Source organism: Chiloscyllium plagiosum, chromosome 6 (assembly GCF_004010195.1).
Source record: "Chiloscyllium plagiosum isolate BGI_BamShark_2017 chromosome 6, ASM401019v2, whole genome shotgun sequence".
Classification (NCBI taxonomy): domain Eukaryota; kingdom Metazoa; phylum Chordata; class Chondrichthyes; order Orectolobiformes; family Hemiscylliidae; genus Chiloscyllium; species Chiloscyllium plagiosum.
Window position 1 is genome coordinate 14,930,123 of NC_057715.1, and position 12,111 is coordinate 14,942,233.

The 12,111-nt window shown below is 40.1% G+C and overlaps 1 protein-coding gene across 2 annotated transcripts in view; it reads left to right on the forward strand.

Annotated features, from left to right (window-relative positions):
- pdzk1 (PDZ domain containing 1) overlaps nt 1-12,111 on the forward strand; it is a 34,209-nt gene that overhangs the window by 10,443 nt on the left and 11,655 nt on the right. The window contains exons 1-4 of one of the 2 annotated variants that reach the window (XM_043691266.1): nt 626-679; nt 2,333-2,578; nt 4,866-5,097; nt 6,922-7,058. In XM_043691266.1, the coding sequence (XP_043547201.1) occupies nt 2,369-2,578; nt 4,866-5,097; nt 6,922-7,058 (579 nt within the window). In that variant the 5' untranslated portion in view covers nt 626-679; nt 2,333-2,368. Of the gene's footprint in view, nt 1-625; nt 680-2,332; nt 2,579-4,865; nt 5,098-6,921; nt 7,059-12,111 lie in introns of those variants that run through there. The other variant, XM_043691265.1, reaches the window with a different exon arrangement.

Consider the following 12,111-nt stretch of genomic DNA (forward strand, 5'->3'; position numbering starts at 1 on the left):
TCTATGGATTTGTGAGATTAGATGTTGAATGTTAGATGGTTTGCGAATTTGGATTCCTGTCACCAATCCTTTGCATTACTGTAGCATCCATAACAAGGGTAAGCTGTAAGTAGAACTGGATCAAATAGAATGATATGGCAGAATCCATAAAGTACAACACATCACTTGTTGGTGTAGCACGATCTCATGCATCATCAAAAAATATCTCTCTATTCAAGATTATTAAGACCCAAAACATTTTAATGTGGCACTCAGATAATGTCCAGATAAAAAGTCTTATATATGAGGCATCAAATTTTCAACAAACCTGACATTAAAAGTGGATGATAGTCGGTGCATTTAGAAAAGACTTTTCAGGAGCCAACACTATTCGATACTGAATTCAGGAGCTAGCATTTTCAAAGAATATTACCATAAGCCAAAGTGTTTTCCAACATGACTGTGAATTTCCTGGCTTTAGTGAATAGCACTGCTACTCTTGGCCAAGCAATTCAGGAACATGATTAAAGTTTGCATCCCCTCATGGAGGTAGAACATTGACGCTATTTTGTTTATTCATTCACAGGATGAGGGCATCACTAACTGGGCCAGCGTTTAATGCTCATCCCTAATTGCCCAGAGGGCAATTAAGACTCAACCCCCTTGCTGTGGCTCTGGAATCACATGAAGTCCAGACCAGGTAAGGATGGTAGTTTCCTTCCCTAAAGGACATTAGTGAACCAGGTGGGTTTTTCTGACAATCGCCAATGGATTCATGGTCATCATTAGACTCTTAACTCAGTTTTTAAAAATTGAATTCAACTTCCACCACCTGCAGAGGCAGGATTCAAACCTGGGTCCCCAAACCATTACCTGGGTCTCTGGATCAACAGTCCAATGCTACTATCAATAGGCTATCATCTCCCCAAAAGATTTGGGTTTAATAGTCAAAAATATAACACTAACATAGGACAGGTCAACTTGTTTCAAGCTAATCTATTCAGACAATGGCATCATTCCTGATCCTAGCTAACTGGAGGACATATAGCATAATGATCAAACTGAAAGACAAAAGTGACCTTCAATGTTGTTTTGGTCCATTCAGTTTCTTCGCCATACATGTTAACTTTAACCTCTTCAAATAAACTAGCCCTCTAACTAATACATCAATTATCTTGCATTAGTTGTGTGTTTGTGTAAAGTAGGAAAGACTAAACCTGGCCCTTGTGTAGTATTAGGATTACTTCCCATTTATGAGCCCAAACCTATTAAAATCAGATGGGATACGAACTCAGTGTCTAGATTAGAGTGGTGCTGGAAAAGCACAGCAGGTCAGGCAGCATCCGAGGAGCAGGAAAATCGACGTTTCGGGCAAAAGCCCTTCATCAGCCTTTACCTATGAACTTAATGCTGCACCCAAACCAGGCAATCTCCTGACACACACGTTGGCTCAAATTTGGCTGGAAAATGCAATTATAGCTTCATCTATATCCCATTCACACGAACAAGATTCTCTGTATCTATTGTTAACATGGTGGTCGGGTTTCCAAACTTTCCAATCCAGAAGCAAAACACTCAAGAAATTGTGTTTTATTTTCCAAAACATTTTTTGTTCAAGCATATTTGCGTAATCACAAATGTGAGATTTTACATCGACTAACCCAATCAGGTAGTATTGTTTTACTTTCAAACATATATTTGAAGTAGCCACCTGTTGCAGTTTTATGACAACAGGTGAAAGTGGATCTATCAAGAAATATTAGTCCAGCAATTCATGGAATAGAATCCCTACAGTGTGGAAGCAGGCCATTCAGCCCATTGAGTCCACCTTCTGAAGAACATCCCACCCAATCCCTGTAACCCTGCATTTTGCATGGCTAATCCACCTAAACTATACATCCCTGGACCCTACGGGAAATTTAGTATGGTCCATCCACCTAACCTACACGTTTGGACTATAGGAAGAAACCAGAGCACCCAGAGAAACCCATACAAAAGGTGGGGGTGGGGGGGGGGGGAGTGTGCAGACTCTACACAGATGGTCACCTGAGGGTGGGACTGACCCCAGGTCCCTGGTGCTGTGAGGCAGTAGGGCTAACCACTGAGCCACCATGCCACCCTTGTGATCAACTTGATTTGAAACATCAGTAAATGACTTTTAAAGACTATACTGCTGAAAGAATTAGTTTCCTTGGTATGTATACCAGCTAACTTCTCACAAAATGTACTGATATTTTCAAAACTATTAACAAATATTTGTTATTGTTTTTAAGACTAAATAAAAGTTTAATCTTAAGAGCCTCCTGGAAGATTCACGGGAAATAGGTGCATTAATGTGATTGTTTGCTGTTAGATATTTTGCTGCTTTAGGTCATTCAAACACCAAGTGATGGCAGCTGAAATTCAGCCTCGGCTTTGCAAACTGTCCAAAAAGGAAGGTGAAAGCTTTGGCTTTTACTTAAGGATAGAGAAAGACATAGAGGGCCACCTGATCCGTTCTGTGGTGACAGGAAGTCCAGCTGACAATGTTGGACTGAAAGATGGAGATCGAGTCATCAGGGTCAACACGGTTTTTGTGGATGGTGAAGAACATCAAAAGGTATGAGCTGTACGTACTGAAAGTTGATTGTTAGATATCTCAGTTGTGCACAGACATACATATGGGACTAGGATAATACAAACAGAAAGTGCTAAGGAAAGTCAACATCTGTGGAGAGAGAGAAACAGAGTTAGTGTTTTGAGTCTGCAATGACTCATCACAGAATTGTTATAGTGTGGAAAGTAGGATATATGGCCCATCAATTCCGCACTGACCCTCCAAACAGCATCCCACCCCCACCCCATAACCCTGCATTTCCCACGGATAATCCTTAGACACTATGGGCAATTTAGCATGGCCAATCCACCTGACCTGCACATTTTGGACTGTGAGATGAAACTGGAACACCCAGAGGAAACTCATGCAGACACAGAAAGAATGTGCAAACTCCACATGGACAGTTGCCTGAGGGTGGAATCAAACCTGGCTCCCTGACACTGTGCTGACCACTGACTCATCATGCTGCCCCTGGTTGGAACTCAAGATTCACTTCAGATTTCTCGCAACCGCAGTACTTTATTTCTATTTATGTGGGTCTATGGTTTGAAGTAAGCAGGTATAATTTACTGTTTATTGTTTTTTACTCAATTAAATGGTGAAAAGTTGCTTACTCCTAGGATGCTGTGAGGTTCTGTGTATCAGGGTATAATTTGACTCAGTTTGAGCTGTTTGCTGAAATTATAGAATTTGTGTGCTTTCATGGCAACATTGGGAACTTGGCAACACAGTTTAGGGAGATAGCAGTAACATAATGGAAGTAAAATGAAAATAGTTAACATCCATTATCTTGAAGGAAATACATTTCTTTTGGGCTCATGTTCATAATAACACTTATCATATCTTAATTAGCTATCACTGATTACTATGTTCATGAAGAATAGACAGGCCCTAATCTTTTCTTAAGAAATTACAGAGAGAGTTGGATTTAAAAAAAGAACAACAACAGAGTTATATTTCTACCTGGGGGAAACCAATGGAAAGTTATCACTTAGGTTTCTAAGGGTTGACTGTTGAAAACCATTGTGTTTTTCTGGTGAGGTTCAATCCAATAAGCAGCGAGTTGCAAACTTATATTCAGGTGTCAGAAATTAAACCAATTAGATGGTCCAATTTTACTTTTACTGCCCAGCACTCCAACCCATCTTCCCTCTAATCTGACCACACATGGGAACAGACATTGGAGAAACTCCTTTTTAATTGAATTGAGATGCTCACAATAAGCCAAAACATAACAATGTACATAAGAACATATAAACATAACATCTAAATGTACAAATTAGAAGCAGGGGTAAGACAGTCAGGCCCTGCTTCCTCCTGTTCCATTCAATGAGATCATGGTTTCTCTGACTATTGCCTCAACGTCACCTTCTATCTACCCCCAATATCATTTGATTCCGTTGCCAATCAAGAATCAAGAACTCAGCCTTACAAACAGACAAGGACCCTGCCTTCACTGGTCTCTAAGGCAGAGAATTGCACAGACCAAAGATTCTGAGAGGAAATTTATCCTCCATCTCCAAAATATCTCCAAACAGTGTCCTCTTGTTCTAGTCTCTCTCACAAAGGGAAATAAATATTCTTTCAACATCCCCCTTTTCAATTTCCCTCAGTGTGTTGACATAACTTTGCCAAAAGAAGAGGCATTGAGTACAAAAGCAACAATGTTGTGCCAACCCTTAATTCAGTTTTCAAATCATTTCATGTTAGATCTCAAATGGAGATGGTGTTCAGTCCTGGACTTCACACTTTACGAGGGAAGTCAAGGCCTTGGAGAAGGTGCAGAGGAGATTTAGTCAAATGCTCTCAGTGACTTCAGTTATGTGGAGAGATTCAAGAGGTTGCTGTTGATTTCCTTAAAGAAGTTTAGGGAGAAATTTAATAAAGGTGTTCAAAATGTGAAGGTTTTTAATAGAGTAATTGATGAGAAACTGTTAGGTGTGGAATGAAGATTATTAACAAGAGGAGCCATGTTGCAAACAACTGATAAAAGAACCGGGAGGAGGGGATGATGAGAATTTTTTTGTTTTACAGAAGTTGTTGTGATCGGGAATGCACCTGAAAGGTCATGGAAGCAGTTTCAATGGTAACTTGCAAATTAGAATTGTATAAACACTTGAAGGGTTACAAGGAAAGGGCAAGTGAGTGGAACTATCAAAGAAGCATTGGCACAATGGGATGAAGGAAAGGTAGAGGTAGAGAATTAAGCTTGCAATAACCAATTGCAGACACTTTACAATTGTAGAGGAACCTGGCAAAACCCCATGCTTAATGCCATTCTCTGTTTCAGGTGGTAGATTTGATTAAAACGTCTGGAAATTGTGTTACCTTTCTGATACTGGATGACACCACTTACACACATGCCAAAAAGCAAGGTATTAATCTGTCTCAAGTGAACATTCCTAATCCCACCCCAGTCCAGCCCGTGCTGAATGGAGTCAGCGGAAAAACGCCACGGCCCAAGCTGTGCTACTTGGTGAAACAAGGTTCAAGCTTTGGATTTTCATTGAAGACCGTCGAAGGTAAAACTGCAAAATTATTTGGTACACAATGATTAGTTAATAAGGATAGGACATGGGGTGAGTCTGCATGGGGTTGGTGCAGAAGCAATGGGCCGAGTGGCCTATGTCTGCACTGTAGGAATTTTATGATTCTATATTGCAATTTAAAAAGCAAATGGTATGTTAGAGCTTATTGCACAAAGGTTATTGTATAAAAGTAAGAAATTCTTGCTGCATGCATGCAGGATTTGATGATGGTTGGTTAGCCATAATCTTACCAGACCATAGGAACTGCTCTCTCATTAGAGAGAGAAGCAACTGGTGGTGATTTAACCTGAGGTTCGCCAGACCTCAGGCAAGTGAAGAGGTTGAGAAGGAGAAGCCTTCATAGTAACTCAAACTGGTGATGGGAATTAGATCCATGCTGTTGGCATCACACTGCATGGTAAACCAACGATCCAGCCAAATGAGCTAAACCAATTCCCAGAGCTTTGATGAGACCACATCAGAAGGAATGCGTAGGATTTGGCATCCTTATGTAAAGAAAATATATATTTGCTTTAGAGGATGGTTCTATGGTCTACCAGATCAATTTCGGGCTGGTAAGTCTGCTCTCTGAGGAGATCTTGAACAAAATGGACTTGTATTATCAGGTCAGAGAAACTCAAGCTAATGTTATTGAAGTATATGAAATTCTGGGAAGGTTTGAGATGGGATATGCCGAGAGGCTGCATACACAACTGAAGAGCCTACAACAAGGAGCTGGTGTCTCAGATTAAAAGTTTGGTCATTTGTGATGGAGACAATGTGATTCTTTTTTCACTTAGAGGGCTATGTACCTTTGTATCACAGAATCCTACAGTGTGGAAACAGGCCCTTTGGTCAAACAAGTCCACACCGACCCTCTGAAAAGTAACCTACCCAGACCCAATGTCTTATCCTATTATCCTGTATTAACCCCTGACTAAGCACCTAACCTACACATCCCTGAACACCATGGGCAATTTAGCATGGCCAATTCACGTAACCTGCACATTTTTGGACTGTGGGAGGAAACCAGAGCATCCAAAGGAAACCCACGCAGGCACAGAAAGAATGTGCAAACCCCACACAGACAGTCACCTGAGGCTGGACTCGAACCAGGGTCCCTGGCGCTGTGAGACAGCAGTGCTAACCACTGAGCCACTGTGCCACCCCACAATTCTGTAATTCTGTGCCCAGAAGGCAGTGTATGCTCAATTATTGAGCATGTTTAAGACTGAAAACATTAGATTTTTAGGCACTAATGGAATTCAGTGACATGAGAATAGGGCAGGAAAGTGAAGTCAATGTAGATCAGTTATGATGCTACTGATTTTGCAAACACGCTCTAAGGTCTACATGGCCTACTCTTCTTCAAGTTTCTTGTAATTTTATGTTTTTCACAATATTAAAACTCAAGATAAAAGTGGATATTAATAATTATCAAATCCACAACACATGAATGAAGCTAGAAGTTCAGACTGCAGAAAAAAGCAATACTTCTATGTCAGCAAGAATGTGCATTGTGTTGAATAAAATAATAACTCATTGTTTGATTATATTACATACAGTTCGTAAACCTACCAGAAACGTGAAAAGAAAGGGTTATCTGGAAAAATCTATACTAGTTAGAACACAGACGGCATAGGTTTAGGATGAGAGGGGAAAGATATAAAAGGGACCTAAAGGTCAACTTTTTCACGCAGAGGGTGGTGCAGGAAATGAGCATGTTATTTCCCATCGATTCTTGTGGATCTAGAATCTGAATGAATTAGCCTAGGAATCTCTTGCCATTAGTATTTACTCAAATCTTCCATTTCGCAGGAGTCCCTGGTCTGTTCATGACTGAGATCACCCCTGTTGGTGCTGCTTTCAATGCTGGAGTTGAACCCAATGACCGAATAATTGAACTAAATGGAGAAAATGTTGAAAATGTCTCTCATCCACAAATGATTACTAAGGTACTCATACCATATCTTGACACATTCCCTGAATATATAATAGCAATTGTTATATATAGGTCTGAAAGGATCTGAAAGACTTTGTACAGAGGAGTCTAATAAGCACCACCCACTATGGTGATATTATAGTTCCTCAATCAAGAATTCTCACACTTGAGTAAGAATGTGTGTTTTGATCTCAAACTTCCTCAAATAAGAGTTAAACTAGTTAAAGGGAAGGAATGGCCAGTCAAGGACCAACTTGCCAAGGAACATCTGTTCAAAGAAAAACTCAAAGAAGATTTCGTAGGCTCCCTAGACTCATGGTGGAATCCAAACAGAAAGTGGAATTCATTGAGAGTATCTAAAAATTGCTTCATACTGGCAATGAAATGGGAACTTGTGACTATACTGGTTTGGCAGGAAAGAGTTCTACTGTTATCACTACAAAAGGGAATTTAGACTGCAAGAATCAGCAAGGTCTCTGAGGAATGATATACAGTGAAACAGACAATGAACAAGGCACCCACTTGAGTCAATTGATATACCTCAGCGTGCAACACAGGCCGGTGAACTAACAGGTATGATAGGTTGAAGTTTGGTGTTAGACATCCTGTGACTTGGAAGAGATGTTCAAGCAAATATATTTGACATCCTTATCTTCACAGGACTAATACTAAATAAAAGTGACAGAGATCATGCCAAGAAAGAAGCAATTCTTAAATAGCAGAACTGAGGAGAGGAACATGTTGATTTCAGCAATAATGTTGTCTCTGAGGGTGATTGAGAATGTCTAAACCAATCAAATAGTTGAATCAATGAGCCTACATATTTCAGTACACATATTCAGGCACATTGAGAATAAACATCTGCTGAAGCTGATTGAAGATGCAATGCATATGATTCATGGAAGCCACCACTAAGAAAGGCTGACAAATATCCAACCATTTGAGATAATGCAAAGAAGAAAACAAGTCATCCACTGTGAAAGTTTAAGGTGGGAATTCCAGAGTTCAGCTTTGGAAGGTGAAGCAAAGGAAATCAGAAATGAATAAGAAATTACTATTGGTCAGTTTGAAATCAGAATTAAGACACAACATACAACAGGAAGATACCTTAGGCCTGATGATGTTTTAGCAAGTTTTGAGAAGGTTTGTAGCTCAGGTTGAGGTTCTGGATGTAGGTTTGCTCACTGAGCTGCAAGGTTCATTTCCAGAGGTTTCATCACCCTACTAGGTGACATCTTCAATGGGCCTCCAGGCAAAGCATCACTGCTGATTCCTGCTTTCTATTTATATTTTTGGGTTTCTTTGGGTTGGTGATGTAATTTCCTGTTCTTTTTCTCAGGAGGTGGTAGATGGGGTCCAACCCGATGTGTTTGTTGATAGAGTTCTGGTTGGAATGCCATGCTTCTAGGAATTCTTATGTGTCTCTGTTTGGCTTGTCCTTCCTTACCTGTATGTGAGGATACTAGTGAGATAGGGTCATGTCGTTTTGTGGCTAGTTGATGTCCATGTATGCTGGTGGCTAGTTTTCTGCCTGTTTGTCCAATGTAGTGTTTGTGGCAGTCCTTGCACGATATTTTGTAAATGACATTAGTTTTGCTTGTTGTCTGTATAGGGTCTTTCAAGTCCATTAGCTGCTGTTTAGTGTGTTGGTAGGTTTGTGGGCTACCATGATGCCAAGGGGTCTGAGTCATCTGGCAGTCATTTCCGAGATGTCTTTGACGTTGGAGATACTGGCTAGGGTTTCTGCCTTTTGTCTGCTTGCTTGGGTTTGTTGCTGAGAAATCAGCGGACTATGTTCATTGGGTATCCATTCTTTTTGAATATATGGCATAGGTGATTTTCCTGTGCTCTTTGTAGTTCCTCCGTGTTGCAGTGTGTGTTCGCTTGTTAAAAAAAGTCTTCTGATACAGCTTCTTTTGCGGGTGTTGGAATGATTGCTTCTGTAGTCCAATATTTGGTCCTGATGATGTTTATTTGTCAATGTGGATTATTCTAATCCTGTGACAGAATTTTTATCTGGGTGTTTATGCTTTAATCACCCCATTTCACAGCCAAATCATGGAATCATTATAAATATTCTGAAGTTGACCTTTGATGTGGAATAAAACACTAACAGGTGGCAATCAATATCCAAGAGATTAAAGTTTTCCAGTCTAAAAGGACCTACAAAGCTCAGGTTATCAAGAGAGTCAAAGACAATAGTCTTCCACCCCAAAAAACTATCAGTCTTCCAAGTCTGAAGAGAACATGATCTGGGGAAAAAAATGAAATCGCCAGGGAGGTTGAACCTATAGAGTCTTATAGGGGAGGTGGGGAGTGGTAAGTGAAATTAAATACATTGATGTCTGATATTAATAAGGGGAAAAAGAGCTTGGGTGAGATGTATATCGGTCTGAAAAATACTGAGGAATATCATAATCACCCCCTGTTCAATACAAGAACCTTTTCTAGTTAGTGGTTTTCCTTTTACACAAACCAAGTAGACCCCATAGACTCTTGAAATGAATGGTGACAGCAAACCTACTCCACGATGAGGTGCAGGGCTCTGTTTAGCTACACATATATAATTTGAATTTATGCATCACCTTTAATGCAGTAAAATGCTCATAGAAGCAATTATAAAGCATTGAGCTAAAGAAGATGATAATAAGACAGATGACCAAAGCTCAAACAATTAAGTAGGTTTTAAATAAAGTTTTTAAGGATTAAAGGTAGAGAGGTTCGGGAGGAAATTCTTGCTAGACATTGAAAGTTTGTAAAACTTTCCAGAATAGTTACAACGACTTAAATCTAGTGAGTAAACTAATACTTGGTCAGTTGCTAACATTGAAACTATGTCAATACTTGCTACAGAGAACTTCTCACATCCCTCTGCTACCGACAGCAAGTCTCATTTTTTTCCATCACCTTGTGCTCATTGGATTAATACATCTCATTTGACACTTCATCCTTGTGTTCAAATTCTTCCATCACCTCATCCTGACCCATCATTTCTGTAACCCCTTCAAAACCTACAAGCTTCTGAGATCTCAGCCAATGCTCATCTCTTATCCAGATGTCACATGTCACAAGGTTATAGTCCAACAGGTTTATTTGAAATCTCAAGCTTTTGGAGCGTTGGCCCTTCTTCAGTTGAAGTCACTTCAGCTGATTAAGGAGCAGCGCTCCAAAAGCTTATGATTTCAAATAAAACTGTTGGGACTATAACCTGGTGTCGTGTGACCTCTGACTTTTTTCATCCCAGTTCATCACTGGCAGCTCCACATCATCCCTTATCCATTTCTGATTCCCTTTGCTGTATCTTCAACAGCTGAAATCTGGAATTCCCATTCTAAACATTTCTACCTCCCTATCACTTTCTCTCTGTTAAAAGCCTACCTTTCAGAGAAAGATTTCAGGATTCAGTCCTCAGGACTCCTTATGTGAGGGAATCAGAATTTTTCAAAATATTATTTGTACTCTATAAATGCAGTGCTTACTGGGACAGTCAGTTTGAAGTTGGAATGAAAACACGTTGTACAGCAGAAGGTCACCTGAGGCCTGATGATGTTTGTTTGTCAAGATAAATTATTCCAGTCCGGGCACAGAAACTGAATCTAGTGTTTGTGTTTTAAACACTCCATTTTACAGCCAAATCACGGAATCACCTTAATTATCCTGAAGTTGACCATTGGTGCGCAATAAAATAATAACGATAATGTTGGCAATAGTATTCTGTCAAATCTGTAGTTTATTTCTTTATTCAATCATATAGAGCGAAGGAGACCATTTCATCCATTGTGGCCAAGCCAGTTCTTTGAAAACATTATCCAATTTGTTCTCTCTCTCTCTCCTGGCCAATTATAATTGATTCTGCTTCCAAACCGCCCTTTCAGTGAACATGCTATAATGGGTCACTTAATAAAAATTTCCTCATCTCACCTTACTTGTTTCACTTTATTAATACAATCTTACCAGCAGAACTGTATGCAGATCTGTGTTGATGGAGACATAACATCACTTGCTGGTAGGGTTGTTATAAGGCAGTTGATCCGAAAGGCTTAATTCTGAAGCCTTTGTTTTGCTCTGTCCACTAAAATATTTATGTAGACTCTGGAAGAAGCTAGCCAGTTCTCGTTGGCTGTTCTAGTTCTAGTCTCTTAACCTTCTCTCAATTGTTAACAACAATGTAACTTACTTAGTATTTGTTCTGATATTCATTCCCAAAAGAATTTTACATTGTGACTCCATTGAGGCCTGAGAATTGTTGTAATTCCTGACTAATCAAGAGCTGACCATTGGTAATCTCTCGCTGAAGGGAGGACTGATAGTAGGGGACAGAAAACGTGAGTAATCGAGATTGGGAGACTTGTGAGATGTGGTGCGGGTTGTATGCAAAGTATCCTCCCATTGCTGTCCTGGAACTTGTGATCCCAGTATTTCAATAGGTGAGCACATTTGCCATGTTAAGCTCCACTTTGGGAAGCCCTGGAGACACCTTTGTCCTGTACCTAATGATATCTGTTCTTTTTTTCATCTCAGCTATTTTTCTAATCAACCTGTTCAGAGATGTCATTACACACCTCTGGAGCAAGTGGGACTTGAACCCAGATCTTCTGGTCCAGGGGAAGGACACTACCACTGGCCAACAAAACGGCCCCCATCCGAATGTTATCGAGTTCACCAGCCTTAAGCTAATGCAGCTGTTATGTTATTGTCTATTCAACTATTTCTTGTGACTTAAACACATGCATCTTCTGCCCTTGACTCTTTAATGGTTAATCCTTTATCACTTAATACCAGTAAGGCTCATGACTTTGTACTGCAAGAGGAACTGGTGCAGCATATCTACCTGAAGGATCTGCAGAATCAGGTGCTGTCTGCAAGCATCACTCACAATTTGGTGGCAATGCAGGGTGAACTGCTTCTAGTCTGACAAAATCATTTGCATGTATGGGGATTCACAGCCACCCAAAGAGGAGTGAGAGGAAAAGGCTCGAATGAAAAAAAAAGGTATTTGGCCGCTTTTAAAAGGAGCACAGATCCACTCAGCTTCTGCAGCAGAACTGCACACAGCTAGCTTAGAT